Genomic DNA, 19,403 nt, shown 5'->3' with positions numbered 1-19,403 from the left:
CAAAGTAGAAATTTAATGTGTACCTTTAGTCCCTCCCTCTAATTCAGTTAATTTCTTTTTTCTTTGACAGTTTATGTTTTGGTATGAACTGATTTCCAACCTCCAGACTTAAAATGTACTCTCTGTCTCTCTTTACTTTTATTTGATGACAGTATTTATCGCAGAACTATTTCATCCAGTCTAATCTAATAAAATCTGGTCCATTTTTTCCAGCCTTGAGCAAGCTGAAGGTGCACCATATGTTCCAGAGCAGCCAGGTGGAGATTGTGCATTCCAACGTAGTGTTTGATATCTGCAGCTTGATGCTGTATGGCACCCAAGCCATCCCAATCCGGCTCAAAATCCTCCTGGACCGCCTTTTCTCTGTCCTCAAACAGGAGGAGGTCATCCAGATCCTCAACGCATTGGACTGGACACTGCAGGACTACATCAGAGGATATGTGCTCCAGGTGAGACAACCTGTTCATGGAATCCGGAACTTGATTCATTCAGTCTGTCCGTCCAATAATGTTTCAGTTTTAAAGAGGTCTGATGGATTTTAGCTGCGACTGTTAATGTGTTAAAAATTACTTTTTCACAGCCTTTAATTAGTGTTGATTACATTTGGTTTCCTCTCCATTAAAATAATTTGAACTGGTTAAAACTGGGCTGAACACAGCAGTGAGATGCTGTGTAACTCTCACAGCGTCTCATTAATGGGAGCACAACAACACCGAGATAAGAAGCAGGAGTCAGAGTTCATATTCACATTTTTATAGTCAATTCAGTTCATTTGAAATGACCCTGAGCAATAATCTGTGTAAACATTTCTACATTCACTGCACACCAAACAAGAGAAAAGATTCAGTGATTCCTGTTCCACGTTCTCCAAGCTCACAAAGCTTGTACATGTTTTAGGTTTAATTGAGTTTTCCCCTGAAAAATCAATTAATAAGTTAATAAAATAACTGGCTACTAACTGTGATATAATTGTAACTGTAATATAACTCTGTGTATTTGATTTTTAGAAAACTGAAAATGTTGGATAATTATTGCGTTCCATTCTCAAGACTTGAACCAGAAACAGATATGTGTTGTTAAAATTTTGCAGTCCTGGAGCCATTTTCAGGTTAGCAACCAGAAAGGATGGGAGTAGCTCTCGGCCTCAGGTTGTCTCTGGAGGGTCTGCAGACCGGGATGGCTGTGTGGAGATGGAGAGGCACTGAGACTCTGATCTTTTTCATTTGAGACGAAAAATCTGTCAAAATGACACCACTGGGAATAAATGAATGCATTATTCTCAGATGAATTCAGACATACTGTCATGTTCCCACTGAGGTTTGCTCTGATTAGCTGGACCAATTTGCTGCTATTTGTTTCTGTTAAAAATCTTGTCTTCAGCTGGTTTTCATGTACAATGTACTACATTTAACTTAACATCAGTAAAGTATCTTCTATTCTATTCTATTCTATTCTATTCTATTCTATTCTATTCTATTCTATTCTATTCTATTCTATTCTATTCTATTAAAACAAAATGACAGCTTCTTTTAGTGAAGATTTTATAATTTTTTGCAAAGGATGCATCTGCAGCTAAAAATCCTTTTGACATCAACATGAAAAGCTCAAACCTTCCTGCTTGACTTAATGTCATTACAGTGTATGACTGATCTGGTCAGTATCATTTCAGATTGTAGGAAATTTTTTAAACAGAATTTGAAACTAGCAAAACTAAAACTATATATATATATATATATATATATATATATATATATATATATATATATATATATATATATATATATATATATATATATATATATATGATCTGAGTGTGTTGTTCTGTTCTTGTGTCTTTATCCTCCAGTTAACTTTTCATTGATTACTAAATTAGTTGAGAATTATTTCAGCTCCCATAAAAAATATAAATAGTACATAGTACATTAATAAATAATGCACAAGAATTTTGGCTTGTGTATTGTGTCATCCACATTTCCAAAAACTAGTCTGCAGGTTTCCTTTCAAAGCTAAAAACTTCTTAAATGGCCAAATGATCATTATAAGAGCATTTTGAACAGAACCATCACAACTCATTTTTTCTTTCTTGTTTTTCTTGATTTCTTCTTTGGTGTAGTCTGGTGGAGCAGAGTTTAAGTTCACCTAGGAAAAACTATAACACTCATGCAGTTCTTGCAGTTTAGAGTATTTAATGAGGGAGAAATTAAGAAAATACATTTTCTGCTTAAAGTACAAATAATTTCCAGATGGACTGGATAGATAATATGGTTTGTCTGACACCTGAGAAGCATCAATGAGCAGCATGAGGCCATGCAGCAGATGAGACTGAAATCTTCCTGATAAATGGGGATGGGGGGGGGGGGGGTGGAAAACCTTTGGAGATGAAATGTAGCCACTGGTTGCAACAACTCCCTCGACCTCTGAAATATGGCACTGCCTGTTTATTGCTATGCTACCCTCACTTCAGACAAGTCTCCATACTGAGTAGATAGATTTGTAAATATTATGTATTTTGCTCCAGAGCTTGAGTGAAGCTGATGCCAAGCCGACCAAGAGTCAGCCTGCAGGCTCTGTGACAGCACAAGATCTCACTTCAATTTGTGCAACATCAAGAATTCAAGCTGGGCTGCATTTCATTTATGTTCGCTTATTTAATAGCAAATGTAGAGTCCGAATCCTCGACAGACACCCAACAAATGCTGTGTGATAAAATATTAATCCTGGTTACAGCATGAAGCTGCTCTTCACTATCAAAGCCTCTCAGAGTCACATGTGATTAATGCTGGCCTGACCTGCTAGATCACTGAGACTGTGTCTGACACTCCATGCAGTAAAATGTGTGTGTGAGACATGGTATGCACAGTTTTAGTTTTGCATGGACTTTGGAGAGTGTATGTGCCAGTCAGGTGGTTTGCACTTCTTGCAGATTCAGAGCAGGTAAATGTGAAGAACTAAATGAAGACAACGGACCTGAAGCTGGCTGTGTGATGAGGGCTCTCAGGGTTGTGCATCGCTCTATTCACACTTGTTCTGATTCCTTCCTTCAGCCTTGCTGCCAATCTGTTTTATAAGGTGTGTCATACAAGCTGCTCTGTGAATATGTATGAGCAACTCAACATACACTTTTAATGCTGCTGATGAAATTGCTCTCTCCCCTTTTACTTTCTCATTCAATCTATGTCATGATAACATCCTCACATTTCCTGTACCTCGTTTTTCTGCTCTGTCTGCAGGATGTTGCTGGTAAAGTGTTGGACCGGTGGGCCATCATGACCTTTGAGGAGGAGATTGCTACTCTGCAGCAGTTTCTGCGTTTTGGTGAAACCAAGTCTATAGTGGAGCTTATGGCTTTACAGGACAAGGAGGGGCAGGCGGTCTTGGTTCCCAGCACCCGCACAAACTCAGACATTCGCACCTTCATTGAGCGAAACACTCCTCGCTCCACTGCCAGTCTCTCCACAACTAAAGTTGAAAAGATTAGCGGCAACAGCATGCACCACTTTGAGAACTTCATCAATAGCATGGCCTTCATGCTTCCATTCCAGCTGTTAGGCTCTGTGCCTGCACCTTTCTTAGGCTCACCACCAGGGGCAATGCAACATCACCACCAGCAGCAACAGCAGCAGCCATGTGGTGCTTCAGTTGAGCAGCAGCTTCAGAGAAAAGATGAAGTGAGAGACAGTATTGGCAGGGACAACCCCTTCCATCTCTCACATCCTTCAGAGAGCAGCCTGCTAGGTTCAAGCTCCATCTCATATGCTTCTGATTTGGACCAAACTGGTGAAAGAACAATGGACACACACTCCACAACAGCAAAGATTGAAGCAGAAGACTTCTCCACCAGTGACAACTACTCAGATGGCTCATCCACGCCATGCACGCCGTCTATGACCTCTGATGTCCCACAGATGTCTCCTGAGGGGAAGCTGCGCTCTCTGGACAGGAATGGAAGCGGCACTGGAGGGGCGTCAGGGGGTGGAGGCTCTCTGAAAAAAGGGCGTGTGTTTTGCAACGCTTGTGAAAAAACATTTTATGACAAAGGCACACTGAAAATTCATTACAATGCAGTTCATCTGAAGATTAAACACAAGTGTACCATTGAGGGCTGCAACATGGTCTTCAGCTCGCTGCGCAGTCGCAATCGGCACAGCGCTAACCCAAACCCCCGGCTACACATGCCCATGAACCGGAACAACAGAGACAAAGATTTACGAGGAAGCTTGTCTGCTGATGAAAGTTCACAAGGAGAAAAGAGAGCTGAATATAGCAATACAATTTCCATCTCTTCCTCAGAAAGCCATAAGTCTGCTCCCAGCTACATGGTGAGCCATGTGGACACTGCTCCTAAGCTCCACAGTAGTTCTTTCTCCAGCATGGGCCAAACTGGCATCCTTTTCCCTAACTTGAAAACAGTGCAGCCAGTCTTGCCTTTCTACCGAAGCCTGGTAACCCCAGCAGAACTTGCTAACACCCCAGGGACACTACCTTCTCTTCCAATTTTATCGTCTTCTGTAACTGTCAAACCCATCACAGCACCGGAACCTTGTTTGACAGATAGTATACCAAAGAAAAAATCACGGAAGTCAAGTATGCCAATAAAAATAGAGAAGGAGGTAATAGAGCAGGATGAGGAGATGGATAAGGGAAGCCTCTCTGAGGAGGAGGTTCCTCTGAGATGTAGGGAAAAGGATGACTTTGAGGGTAACCATGAAGGAGAGCATATTTGCAATGAAAAATCTGAAGAGGCAAGAGAAGATTACATGGATAAAGAAAAGGAAAGGGATGGTAGCAAGCATCCGATAGACCAAACCTTTGCTGGAAACTCAATTGAAAGGAATGATGAACATGACAGATCCGAGCAAAAAGAAATGAGGGTCATCACTGTTTCACCATCCCCATTGGAAAAGAGGCTCATGACTAGCTACAAAATCTCAGCTGGTAAGGAATCCACTTGCACTGAAGATAGAACTGACATGGAACATTCAGATTCTTTGCATATAGCCGACAAGATCCCAGAGCATAAATGGGATGAATCTGGGCACAGCCTGACTAATGGGGGTGGTCTCTTGTTGGATGAAAAGGAAGGGCTTGATAGATGTGAAGAAGATTATGGGATCTCAGGACTGTCTCACCTTGAACCTGATGCTAACCTTCCACACCACTGTGAGATCTGCAGTAAGACCTTTAAAAACCCTTATAGTGTCAAGATCCACTACCAAAACATCCACTTGAAGGAGATGCACATGTGCACAGTGGATGGCTGCAACGCTGCCTTCCCATCCCGAAGAAGCCGAGACAGGTGAAGTAGCTCTATGTTTTTCTTAGCCTTCTAACAAAAGAATTCAAATGGGTTCAGTTTTGGGGTCCTCATTTAGTTTTTTCCATGTTCTTGTGTACAAAACATAGTATTCCTTGCTGGTAGGCATAGGATTTGTGTATTTTTAATGTATTGCATGACATTATATTGTTTGGCTCTGTAGTCTACAGTTTCCTTAAAATTCCTAACAGTAGGTGAAAAGATTAAGTGCCACAGAAATATTTTCAAAATTACATAATAATGACAAAAGTTCATTTTATACAACATGTATCTTTACTAAAGATTAGCTCATCTGCATATGCTGAACAGTTAAACTTAAAACAGCAAATTCTAGTTTCTGATGCATAAAGCTAATCATCAGCTGTGATGATGATTAACTGATCACTGAAAAATACAATTGTAAATAGAAAGTGATGTCACAGCCTAAGCAACCTGTCCTCAATGCACAAGAACAATAAAGCACAGAGGCACACCAAAGGGGACACACACATATTTCAAAGAAATGACTGACCAAATGTTCCTCAAAACACAATGATTTTCCTCATGTTCACTAAGAACATGAGGAAGAGGCAGCTCCTCTCCTGGACATTAAGACTCTGATATTATGTTTCAAACTGCATTAGAGGGTTAACTGTGGTGGGTTAGCTTCACCTCACCTACTGTTTTGTGTTAACACCTTTACCTGCGCAGGAGCCATAAAGAACGAGTCGATTGTGGAATGAAAGTGCAATCTGAAAGGGCCTAAGAAAACTGTACACTCTGAAAATATTGCCTGCATGACTGGACAGACGTGGATGTCCTGACCCTAACCACAGGTTTGCAGACCTGTTCAGTAAACCAGAAAATAACCCAAAAGTTCATTTATTTCAGTCACTCAATTCATTAAATGAAAAATAGAAAAAATAATAAATATTAATTTCTCACATACGGATGTATATTTGTTTTCTGCTTTCAGCCTAGTAAAACACCACATTAAGATTAAAGTAATACATCAGACCAATAAAAAACATTTTTAAAACTTATGTGGGCTTAAGAAAACGTATGTCTAATATCTGCTAAAAGGTTGTTATTTTAAAAAGTACATTTAATCTGACAGACAGGCCTCATTAGAACACATCCATCCATCCATCCATCCATCCATCCATCCATCCATCCATCCATCCATCCATCCATCCATCCATCCATCCATCCATCCATCCATCCATCCATCCATCCATCCATCCATCCATCCATCCATCCATCCATCCATCCATCCATCCATCCATCCATCCATCCATCCATTTTCTTACATGATTATCCTCAGTGGGGTCGCAAGGGGAGCTGGTGCCTATCTCCAGAGGTCAAAGGACAGGTCACCCGTCCATTGCAGGGGGACGCAGAGACAGACAGGACAAACAATCATGCACACACACGTCTAAAGAGAATTTAGGTAGACCAGTTAATATGACAGCCATGTTTTGGACTGTGGGAGGAAGCTGGAGTACTCAGAGAATCCACACATGAGAACATGCAAACTCCATCCATAAAGACCCCAAGCTGGGAATTGAACCCAGGACCTCCTTCCTGCAAGACAGCAGTGCTACCAACTGCACCATTGTGCAGAACCCATTAGAATACATATTCTAGCATATTGAATATGACTACAGATGTGCAAATAAAAGAAAAACATTATGCCATATTGATATTACATATATTGAATTGTTTTTATTCATCTGGTGGTCAGTTTAACTGTCATATTTATATAATATGTGAAACAGTTATTAATCTACAACAATAAAATGTGATAAGTCCAGGGTGTATCCTGCCTCTCGCCCATCACTGCAGATAGGCAGGAAAAAGAACTAAACTAAAGTAAACTACAGTTCTGTTTCATCTGCACAGGGTTTAGTAAGGAAATATTCTCCAGCTGATACGGAAACACCATAAAGATGTTTATTTCTTCTTCTACAGACACAGTGCGAATCTGAACCTACATCATAAGCTGCTGACCAAAGACTCCCCCAGCACAGCCGCCTCCCCCTGCCCCCCATCACACTGCAGAGACAGAGACTCTGAAGGCCTGGAGCCTGGACAAAACCAGCAGGACAAAGACCGGCTGCACCGAGACTCAACCAGTCACACCTCAGTCATCTTCCGAAGACACAACCACATGGGACTGGTGTTTCCTATGAGCAAGGCACCTGCTGCACTTAGAAGTGCTGAGACATCCCCCCTACAAGAGTTGGAGGGATTAGGAGAAGAAGACAGAGGTGGAAATGGGAATAATGGGACGATCCTTGACCTAAGCACCTCAACCTCTGTCCTACTTTGTGGCAGCAGCGCTCAGTCTTCCTGGGACTCAGATGAAGCTGAGAGCGATGAAGAGGCAGGAGAAGAGGACGAGGGGGTCCTCCCCATAGAGGACAGCGATGAAAGCTGTGATGGGCTGGGTGTGAGGAGGCCAGAGGGTGAGGAGGGGGCGACGGGGAGACACAGGAACACAGGCTGTAACAGGAGTGGGCAAAACAGACATCAAGGGGGGGGGTCTCCCATCACATGCCATGTCTGCCAAAAGGTGTACAGCAATAAAGGAACATTCCGCGCTCATTACAAGACAGTCCATCTGCGACTGCTTCACAAGTGTAAGGTCCCAGGATGCGACACGTCCTTCTCCTCTGTACGGAGCAGAAACAGACACAGTCAGAACCCAAACCTGCACAAGAACCTTTGTGTTACCTCAGGGGCCACCGCCGAACACGAATAAAGATCTGGGTTCAAATGGCAGCAAGCACATGATGGGGGAGGGGGGCAGAGAGAAGACTTACTAAATAGCACTTTTTAAATATGAACACAATCCACCAAAATACTGTATGTTTTGAAAAAAAGGAAAAATCAAGCAAAAAGAATATACAGTTAGAAATTCATGTGTTGTGTAAAATGAAACGACATTCCTGTCAGTGTTTACTCATTAAAGTACAATCAGTGTGTAAAGAATCGTCTACATTAATGTATGTGGTCCTGTTGTAAAGTGGAACTGATCTTGTTCTGTTTTCTTTAACCCTGATGTTCCAGTTCAGACCACAGAAACATTTTCCCTTTTGTTCTCCCTGTGATGGTGGAATCAAGAAGCTGAATATTATGGATTTATTTATGGTGCTAAATTGATCAGAAAATGACTTCAGTAAGCACCATTATTTAAAAGTTCTAGTGTTGTGAGTGTGACCATATTTACTATTCTCTGATTGATCTTTCCAGTTCTGTTTTATGCTGATAATATTGACCAAAGATTCTCTTCCCTTCTTAGATGTGTGCAACATCCCGTTTCTGTTTTCTAAGGGATACGCAGTATTAAAGGGGCTCAGCAGGGTCACAAAGGGCCGGAGGAAATGCAAAAGTTTATTTACTTTATGATGAACAGCAGTAAGGTGTGACTGTGGAACAATAAAATTGAGAAAAAAACAAAATCTAGAAAAATTGCTGAAGACTTAAAAACCTTTTCAGTTTCTGTGGCTTGCTTGTAAAGAAATGTGATCTCGGGGTTGTTAGCAGAGCTGATGCTCTCATAGTGTTTGTGTTTCGGAGGAAGATGACTGAGTGTAAAACCCACAGCCAGGCGCTGGTCTGGAGCCTGGAAGCATGTACTGTGAATGAGTCAAACACTGATAATAAATAACAGTCACTACTGACCACTTACACTATAAATTACAGAACTGTTGAACAAAATTATTATTGAACTGTATATTCTCTGAATAGAGTAAACTCTCAAGGAAGTCAAACATTTACTGTATTAAATAGGAACATTTCATGACTGTTCCTTTTTGAATAAAAAACAAGAATGTGTGTTGTTCTGGTAGTTCAGCAGTTTTACTCTGTATCACAAATGTTTGTATTTTGTATTGAAATTCAACAGGTTAGATTGAAAAACTATTCTTTTCTTTGCATTGATTTGCTTAAAAAATGAGAGCAAAAACTGTTCATTGTTAATAGATATTTCTTTTGATTTATTGTCATAATATTTGTTTGCAGTTAAATAAAGAGCCATATGTTTGGAGGACTCACTTTATTTTTTTATTCATAAGATCCTAAAATCAAACACACCACTACCCATGTGCTGACAGGTATGCATTCACACACGTCAAACACTCAAACACACACATTTAAAACATACTGTTTGACAAAATTAAAAGCGCTCCTCTTTGGGAGCTTATTAATAGTCACTTCTGTTTCTGTTAAACTTTTCCACAATCATTTGGTCAACTAATCATTTGGTTAAACAACTAGAAACTAGAAAAGCAGCAGAATGATGCCTTGGGACACCAAACAACAGCCAGTCAGCAGTCAAGTCACATTTATTTGGCTATTTCATGAAAACTTGACCCTAAAGTTTCAATAGTACTTCAGGTGAAAAGAAACATTTCAACGTCCATGTCCTGCTTCTAGATATTGTACTAACAAAATGCTGGTGAACAAATAAATGTTCCTGTCGATTTGAAATCAACAAATTATAACAATGATAAACATAATAATTTGTGGCATTAGGGGCTATTATTGACAGCAATTAGAAAACAAGCAAAGAGAAAGGGAAAAACTACAATTGATTGAAATCCTGGATAAACAGACACCGCCCTGCTGTTACACCATTCAGGGCCCCATAGGTTTTATTTTTAACATCACTTTGAAATTTTCACTGTTATTCATAGAATGTTTTTTAACCCTTGAAAAAATCAAAAATATATTTTTTTGTTTCTATAATTGAAGATTAAATTATAAACCAGGGAACAGGGCAGGTCAGGACATTTTTACAGATTTCCTGACTGACAGGAACAAGAGGAGGTTGTGATGTTCAGTTTGACCTTCTGAGCTTCACCAGCAGCCCAGGTAAGGCAGAGGTAAAAGTCATTTTATTGCTCACACTCAACTAACTTATGCAGCAACAAAACATGACTTTGGTGTTTATTTTATGTTCCAGAACTAGAATATCATTTGGGTAAGGGTTGGATTCTTTTTATTAGGCCAAAAACATGCAAAGGCTAAAACAGAATTCCCAGTTTCAAATTTGAACTGCTGAAAAATGACATGCTTAATATAATCAAAAAGTCTGAAAAAAAATTGACAAAAACTCTCATTACCTCTCTTTACTGAAGAGGTGAATTAATCACTGCAATACTGCAAGGGAAGGTTAAAGTGCATGGATGCAAATGGACCAGTGACAGTGAAAGTATCTATGGGTCCACATTGAAAGGCGGGGGGAACAAATCTGTTACACAACATTCCTGAGTATTGTACCATTACAGAGAGCTGAAAGCCTTGCATAACAACAATTCAACCTACCTAGCACATTTACTGTACATTAGTATAACTGCAAAGCTGTTCTTTATCACTTTAGAACAAAAAAAAACCCGGTTCTGACAAGTGGCAGAAATCTAGTACCACTCAGAGACAGCACCAGGTATTATTTCAGTCCCTCTGGTTCGCAGTATGTAGGCGACATTATTCAACAGAGAAGCAACATGATCTCTAAAGGTGGAGCACTCACTTCCTCCTCTCAGCTGCTGTATCTGGATTAAAAGGAACCTCTTTACTCACTTGTAGAAACTGTGAGTAAAGAGGTATATTGCAGAAATAAACTTGCTAAGCACAGGATGAAATATGAAAATATTTTGTTGGATGCATTAATTCTTTTCTGTCCATAAAAACTCTTAGTTTTTCAAATATTTGAAATGTTCATTTTATTTACAGGTCTTTCCCTATAATAGCATAATAGTTTTTATTTCTATTCTTACAGTGACACACAGTCCCAAGAAAAAGATCAGTAGTACAGTTATTAATTTCAAAATCCACAGGCCGATTAAACTAGGAATTAACTTATTAATACTGTCTGCATGCCTGCAGGTCCTATAGGGTCCAGGATGTGTGGGGTCTGCAAAGATAATAGCAGCACATTTCCTGATCCTTGACCTGAACAAGTCCTGGGTGGAGGGAAGCTCAGCCCTGGTGACCTGTCCTGTTCTGTGGATGAGTCAAACCACACAGTGATGGACAAACACCGGACCGACTGAAAGATGGCTGCGCAGAAGATGAGCAGCAGCTCCTGTGGCAGGTTCTAAGGACTAGTACAGAATCCTCACAGTAATTTTGAGGACGGTAAAGGGCCATTCTTCACTATCCTCTGGGGTTTTCTCCAGAAGGACACCATTATCTCCCCAGTCTTGAGTGGGACAAGCTCCAGGCAGTTCAGATGTCACAGTTGGACTTATGGTGGCAAACATGTGGGCTATTTTGGCATATTTTGCTGCATCCACTTAGAGGCCAGTTAGTCTATTTTCTTGCAGTTTTTCTGCTCCCCCGCTGCACTTCTGCGGTTTTCCACTCACTTCTCTTCAACTCCAGTCAGCTGAAATAATATGTATATATAAGTGAAGGTAAAATTGATCCTGTACATGATGATACAGCTGCATTCACCTTGAGAAACAGTTCAAAAACTGTTTTCTGTTTCCCTCGTACAACTGAACCACGATTAGATGGAGCTGGAGACAGTGACAAATAGTATAACTACTCCCTCTAGTGCTGACAAAGTGCAATAACACCAGACACATAAAATGACTTGACTCACATGAGTTTAAGTGACATCCCATTCTAATCCATATGGTTCAATATGACGTTGGTCCACCCGTTCCATCTAGAACAGCTTCAACTCTTCTGGGAAGGTTGTGAATAAGGTTTAGGAGTCTATGGGGATTTTTGACCTTCCAGAAGTACATTTGTGAGGTCACATACTGATGTTGGCGAGAAGGCCTGGCTCTTAGTCTCCACTGTAATTCATCCCAAATGTGCTCTATCGGGTTGAGGTCAGGACTCTGTGCAGGCCAGTCAAGTTCATTCACACCAGACTCTCCATCCATGACCTTGCTTTGTGCTGTGGTGCTTAGTCATGTTGGAAGAGGAAGGGGCCAGCTCCAAACTGTTCCCACAAAGTTGGGAGCATGGAATTGTCCAAAATGTTTTGGTTTGCTGAAGCATTCAGAGTTCCTTTCACTGGAACTAAGGGACCAAGCCAAGCTCCTGAAAAACAACCACACACTATAATGCTCCCTCCACTAAACTTTACACTTGGCACAATGCAGTCAGACAAGTTCAATTCTCTTGGCAATCACCAAACCCAGACTTGTAAGCCACCAAGGACCAGTCCTTTCTGTTCATGTCCTTTGCATTTGAAATGAGCTCAAAGGTATTTCTAATTAACTTTTTTATAATTATATAAAACTCCACTTGTGAAGGTAAATCTATTGGGCATTTCAATAACACTCAGATTTCAATAACAGCAATTCTGACTTCTACAATATCAGACACGACACATTCAAAATGATAGAGGTTTGAAGAGCAGGGATGTTCTAAGTCCCATTTAATGATAATGTCTTTGAATGTAACAGAGATCAGCAGGACAAAAGTTTAAAGCAATACAAACTTCTTGAAACAAAATAAACAGCTCAAATACAAAGCAAATATTAGATGTAGGTCTACGAATCCAATATAAACAGACATAAGGAGCAGATATGACAGTTCTTCTCCTAGCCGCTTAATGTAGGCAGCATCTGTTGGTAAAGCTCAGCCAGGTTCAGCTCCTCAAAGACAGCAGTCAGCTCTGATAGTGACTTGTAGTCCTTTACTACAAATCCCTGGAGGCTGAGAGAAAGGAAGGCCATGAGAGAAGTGTAAATACTACTGAGACATCCAACACCGAGTCCCAAAATGTCTCAATTTCTCTGTTGCAGGTTTATGATGCATACCTGTGTTGACAGAGGGAGGAACATGGGGTCTCTGCAAGAACCTTCATCATCCTCTCTTTGCATTTCTTACCTGAAGAGTCCACATCTACCTTAACAGTCCTTAAACGGTGACAAAACTCCTGAAGAAAAGTTTTTACAGTCAGACTGGATATTGATATTGGATATTGGGGAAAAGATGTACCTTTCAGACAAGTACAATTTTTTTTTTTCTGCCTCATCTGAAGATTAGTTTTTAAGATCATTTAATATATTATAAACTTCCAGTTCTCAGATTCTGTAGTTCAGCACTTCACTGCCTTCCTTGACGGGTCACATGATCTTCTTCAACACGGTGCTGTCATAGACATCTCTACTTTTGTCTCTATTCTTTGAAGGACATTGTTTGAGGCACCTTTTCTTTGTTCAGATGAAACTTTACAAATATTTCTTTGGGACTTCTCCCAAATTTTATTTCTCTCAGCTATTCTAAAGAAGCCATAGTTGTTTTTTCCCCCACAACTGTACCAACATGAACCACATTATTTAACCAGCTAACTCAGCTCAGTACCTGGCTAATAACTTGTTTATGTTTAGATTTTTTCCACCCAGGTTTCCCTAAATTGTTTACTACCTATTCTAACAACAGTTGTTAGAAAACAGTTGTTACTGTGTGAGCAGTAAGGTGGTCCAGCTCAACTGCACTGGTGGGAGAGGCGGGACGCTGAATGTGAGCGCAGTGTTCCATCTGCACCCCAGCTACCCTTCCTGTCCACCTCATATTTCTATCTCCACCACCAGCCTGTCTAAGATTCAGTAAGTTGTCCTTACTGCTCACACAGCTCCAGATCTGCAATGTCTCAACACTTTGGCTGTTTTAGAAAGGATCTCACACTTCAAAATGTTGAATATCACCAAGTGGCTACTCAAATGATCTAGAATTCCTTCAGAAATTCAAAGCATAAGTTTCATTTTCTCCCCCAGTTTATCTTTAACTTGTTGAATAAATAATATAATATGACATGGTGTCAGTCTACATTTAAAGTCGATTCAGGAAAAAAACGCATGTACCTTGATGTTGGGTCTTTCCCCCAGCAGAATAATCAATGGATTGGGTCCTAGTAAAAGTCTACAGGTGAGCTGCAGCTGCTGGCTCCAGCGCTCCAGGAGTCTGATATATCGGTTTCGAGATCTGATGTGGTCAAGCAGCAGAACCGCTGTCCACTCCTGCTGGTTGTCTTTCCCTGTCCCGTCCTGTTCTCCTGTTTGGTCCTCTGTCTGTTCCACACATTCCTGCTATGACCACAATACATCTGGACACTATTGCTAAAAACATTCAGATATTATTTATTTTCATGAGCCTTTACCTGCAAGTATTCCACCAGCTGGAGCAGCATAGGTTCTAGGGGAAGTTCTGCAGCTCGAGTCATCAGCTTCTGCCTGATGTTGTGACACTGAATCTTAGACAGGCTGGTGGTGGAGATAGAAATATGAGGAGGACAGGAAGGGTAGCTGGGGTGCAGATGGAACACTGCGCTCACATTCAGCGTCCCGCCTCTCCCACCAGTGCAGTTGAGCTGGACCACCAGCCCATCCTGTGCTACAAAAAGACAAGGCTGTCAGATTTATTTTCTATTTTTTTTATTATTTAACCTTTATTTTACTGAAATAAAACTCATTGAGATTAAAAACCTCTTTTTAACCGAGTAAAAGAGGAAACAACAAATACAACACAAAAAATACACAGAACATCAGCTTTGCTTTTCAATATAACGGCTGTGGAGAGAAAATGAAAAGAACAATTGAAAACAGCTCAAAAATTAATGCTATTTGCAACAATTTATTGCAATTATTGTAGACAAACGGGAGCAGCAGATACTTTTAGATTATAATAAATGCTATTAGTATGCAATCTTTGAGTCACATATAACAAAAATTATATTTCATGATACCTTCCGTAACTTTAAATCATTTTTAAGGTTACGGAAGGTATCATGGAATATAATTTTTGTTGATATTTTTATATTTTTAAAAGAATATAATGTTGGAGCAGAAGTCACCCAGAGGAGGTAACTGGAAGTTGGCGGTTTGGCTTTTTGTCAACCGCCAAACTGTTCAGTTACTTTGATTTTTTTTTTTTTTAAGGTTTTGTTGGCACTATGGCCTTTATTTGAAAGTAGTCTGAATGAGAGAAGAGGGAAGACAGGCAGCAAATGTCACCAGGCTGGGAATCAAACCTGCGACCACCACCACAAGGAATGAGGCCTCAATACGTGGGTCGTGCGTTGCCCCTGCGCCACCACAGCACCCCCAAGTTACTTTGAATTAAAAAAAAAAAAAAAAAGCATTTTTGATAAAAATACGACCTATCTTTTTTTTCTCTTTTTTTCATTACCATTTAATCTACCACACCAGATGTCGTAGACGCTGGTGTGACTCCTACATCAATGTAATAAACATGGAATTAACTATTATTTACACTTCTGTTAGTAGGGCACATAGTGTTTCAAAATAAATATTTCTAAGTATGCCCCTTTCATTTCTTGTATTTCAACAAATATTATTTAAAAATTATATCGTCAGCTTCTTTTGCAAATAGCCGTTTGCCAACCCACATTTTTCCCACTTCTGCAATCTTCTCAAGTTATTAGCACTTTCAACTCGTGGCTCGTGCTGATTCTGCCTTTCATGTGTGACGTCAAAGGCAGACCCGAGTTTGCAGTAGCAACGTCAACCCGAACGAAGCAACCGCCTACAGTATGGCAGGCCGTTTTAACATAACTTCGGTTTTACCCTTACGTTTCACATATCTGAAATTGGTTTATGACAAGAGTTAAATTAAGAAATCTCCAACTATATTTGTCTCTAACTAGACAAAATACATATTTCTATATCTCTAATAATTACATTCTAACTAGTCGAAATGACGTCATATTTTCCATTGTTGCATGGAGACTTCAATTCAAGGTATATAATGAATTGCTGATTATCTGAAACATACATTTCAGATATCTACAATTAAATTATGACATAGTGCATAAAGTCCAAGTAAATACAAGATCTCTCGATTGTAGTTTTGACTAGTCATAATTCTAATTAAAGATATCTTGAATTACACTATATAGATATCTTAAATGTATTTTTAGATAGGATATATGGCAGGCCGTCCCTCCTACTTGGCTAAACCAAAATAGTCTTAAAGTCCATGAAGTTTTCCATCTCCTCATTTCCAACATTGCCCTTTCTACATTGTGCAATTTTGCGCAGAAAACATCAAATTCTGCAGGCAACTGTTTGGGCAGCTCAGTGGCGGCACAAAGAAGTTTATACAGAATTCTTAATTCAGATATCTAAAATTGTATATTTAACTAGTCATAATTACGTTCGAGATGTCTTAAATTGTTGTGTCCCGTCAGATATGTTGAGTTATTATTCTTGCAATTCGGAGTTTTAATGCAGATATCTTAAATTCCTGTTCCGGGTAGTCAAAATGTAGTTTTGTGTAGTCAAAATACCTCTTTAGATATCTGGAATGTACTTAGAGATAATCAGACAAAACCGAATTTATGTTAAAACAGCCTGCCATACAGACAGAGCAAGAACAACCAACAACGTACCAGACTGTTGAACAATTTGAAACTCTCCATCTCTGCAGTAAATGGACGATAAAACTGAAACTTCCTCAATAGCTGCGTCCGACATGATCAACGTTCACTCGCTCTGTCGCCCTCAGCAGCTTCATAAATACCCCATATTTTAAAGCACTACATTGATTAGTGATTTTTTTTTTTTTTTTGCTCACGTTCGCTTCTCATTACTGTCCGGTTTTATGAATTGAGTTGTTTTAGTGTTTATTGCTAACCAGCTTCCTTTAACGTTGGTGGTTGATGCTGGTTGTGCTTATTCATTGATGTCTATGTGCTTATTCCTGACGTTGCAGAACCAAAGGACCCCGATTAGCTGTCCTCGGTGACGCCTTACTCTAAACGTTACAATACAGAAAATATGGCAAGCCGTTTTAACATAAATTCGGTTTTACCGCCCTTGCATTCCAGATTTCTCAAATTGTTTTGTGACTAGAGATTTTAGTGATTTAAAATATCTCTAATTATATTTCGACTTGGCAAAATAACTATTTGAGATATCTCTAATTACATTCTGACTAGTCGAAATGACGTCAGATTTACCATTGAGTTGAGACTTCAATTCAAGATATCAAAAATGAATTACTGACTATCTGAAATACACATTTCAGATATCTACAATTAAATTATGACTAGGTAAAGTAAATTCAAGATATCTCGATTTTGGTTTTGACTAGTCATAATTGTAATTAAAGATATCTCTAATTACTCCATAATTCAATGTATCTTAAATGTATTTTTAGATAGGAAATATGTAGTTAGGCTGCACAGTGGTGCAGTTGGTAGAGCTGTTGCCTTGCAGCAAGAAGGTTCTGGGTTCAATTCCTGACCCCGGTCTTTCAGCATGGAGTTTGCATGTTCTCCCTGTGCATGGTGGGTTTTCTCCAGGTACTCCGGTTTCCTCCCACAGTCCAAAAACATGACTGTCAGGTTAATTGGTCTCTCCAAATTGCCCCTAGGTGTGAATGTGTGTGTGCATGGTTGTGTGTCTCTGTGTTGCCCTGCGACAGACTGGCGACCTGTCCAGGGTGAATCCCGCCTCTCGTCCGGAACGTTAGCTGTAGATAGGCACCAGCAACCCTCCTGACCCCACTGGGGGACAAGGGTGTAAGAAAATGGATGGATGGAGATATGTAGTTTTGACTAGACAAAACTAAATTAAAGATATCTTGAATTGTAATTTTGACTAGTCAAAATTCCTTTTTAAGATACAGTATCTCTAAATGAATTCGAGATATCGTGAATTACACAGCTTTTCTATTTAAGATATCTTAAATTGACATTCTGACTAGTCAGAATGGCATTACTGATATCTTGAATTAGTATTCTGTCTAGTCAAAACGTCCCTGACTTACGTAGCAATTTGAAAGTTTAATAAAACAATGAAAAATAGAGAAAACGAATAAAGATGTTTGAAAATGGTTTGACAATAGCAATTTTAGCTTTTCAAAGCTGTTTTTAAGTGCATTCGGTTCGTCGGAAATGAATAAACAGGAAATGCTTTGCAGATATCAGAAGCAGTCTTATAGTTTGTGAAGTTTTGCTATCTCCGCATTTCCAACATTGTCGAACTCCTTCTAATTTGTAGCATTTACTGACAATTTTGTGCAGGAAACATAAAATTCTGCAGGCAACTGTTTGGACACCACAAAGGGGCTTCCACGTCATTCTTAATGGGGTATATCATCATAGACATGAATAGTAGACGCCTCATGGAGCGCTGAGTCCTACGTAACAGCGTCCGCCATCTTCTATGTGTGTTTCAACCGTTTTACGAAACAAACTGGATTCATTAGGATTACCTTCCCCAGGTAAGGATGACAGATCAGAATTACTTGACTTTGCAGCCAGAAATTTGCTTCTAAACAATCGGAAAATATTTCCTATGTAGCTAAACTGGCCCGAAATAACCACTGATTGTTAGCGTAGCAGCTAATATAACCGCTGATTGTTAGCGTAGCAGCTAATATAACCGCTGATTGTTAGCGTAGCAGCTAATATAACCACTGATTGTTAGCGTAGCAGCTAATATAACCGCTGATTGTTAAGCGTAGCAGCTAATATAACCGCTGATTGTTAGCGTAGCAGCTAACGTTTTCATACTGTTTTCTAATGAGAGAGTTGATGAAAAACCGCTGTTTAGAGGAGAAGTTAGTTAAAAACCAGAGGATTTAGTGAGTAAAGGTCAGTCAGGATCAGAGATGGAGCTGCTGGTCTTCAGTCTGTTTCCAGCTCAGCTTCTCCATGTCGGTATTTAGCTATAAAGATGCTACGAGTCAGAGCCCAACATGCTGAAAATGTCTTTTTATGAATGTGAAGGAAACATATACGAAACATATATCGTATGTATTTTCTATTACACTTTAGGATAATTTCTCTTTTCTTCTTGGCTTTAGCCTGTGAACCAGGTCATCTCAGAAGTCATTGAGTTCTCCCAGTGTGACCAGTGTTCCAGTATAATAAATACATGTTTTATTCTTTCATTTTTGTGTATTTTTAAATATCTCAATCTGAAGTATTAGTGTATTAATACAGCTTATGTAATGAAATAAAAATAATTTACTCTGCTAGAATTATTTTCACTCTTTGCTGTCAATAGCAGAGTTGACATACTGTAATAAATATTTATTCTCTGGAAAAAAGTAAGAAAAATATGTATTTTAATGTTTGACAATGACTGATTTATAAATCAAAAGTCATTTC

At 39.5% G+C, this 19,403-nt stretch overlaps 2 protein-coding genes across 6 annotated transcripts in view; one reads left to right on the top strand and one right to left on the bottom strand.

The window, feature by feature from the left end:
* bnc1 (basonuclin zinc finger protein 1) overlaps positions 1 to 9,347 on the top strand; it is a 17,658-nt gene extending 8,311 nt beyond the window's left edge. For both annotated transcript variants that reach the window (XM_008405035.3, XM_008405036.3), the window contains exons 3-5: positions 214 to 449; positions 3,231 to 5,296; positions 7,265 to 9,347. In XM_008405035.3, the coding sequence (XP_008403257.1) occupies positions 214 to 449; positions 3,231 to 5,296; positions 7,265 to 8,057 (3,095 nt within the window). In that variant the 3' untranslated portion in view covers positions 8,058 to 9,347. The remainder of the gene's footprint in view (positions 1 to 213; positions 450 to 3,230; positions 5,297 to 7,264) is intronic.
* rwdd3 (RWD domain containing 3) overlaps positions 1 to 17,115 on the bottom strand; it is a 35,273-nt gene extending 18,158 nt beyond the window's left edge. The window contains exons 1-5 of one of the 4 annotated variants that reach the window (XM_008405039.3): positions 16,674 to 17,112; positions 14,424 to 14,651; positions 14,128 to 14,352; positions 13,081 to 13,199; positions 12,662 to 12,976 (exon numbers count right to left, since the gene is read on the bottom strand). In XM_008405039.3, coding sequence (XP_008403261.1) covers positions 12,862 to 12,976; positions 13,081 to 13,199; positions 14,128 to 14,352; positions 14,424 to 14,651; positions 16,674 to 16,703 — 717 coding nt within the window. In that variant the 5' untranslated portion in view covers positions 16,704 to 17,112 and the 3' untranslated portion in view covers positions 12,662 to 12,861. Of the gene's footprint in view, positions 1 to 12,661; positions 12,977 to 13,080; positions 13,200 to 14,127; positions 14,353 to 14,423; positions 14,657 to 16,673 lie in introns of those variants that run through there. The other 3 variants (XM_008405037.3, XM_008405038.3, XM_081604946.1) reach the window with 3 other exon arrangements.
* Positions 17,116 to 19,403: the final 2,288 nt, after the last annotated feature.

Source organism: Poecilia reticulata, chromosome 3, assembly GCF_904066995.2.
Source record: "Poecilia reticulata chromosome 3, P_reticulata-male-v2, whole genome shotgun sequence".
Classification (NCBI taxonomy): Eukaryota; Metazoa; Chordata; class Actinopteri; order Cyprinodontiformes; family Poeciliidae; genus Poecilia; species Poecilia reticulata.
The sequence above is the reverse complement of the archived record's forward strand: the minus strand, read 5'-3'. Positions and strand labels throughout refer to the sequence as shown.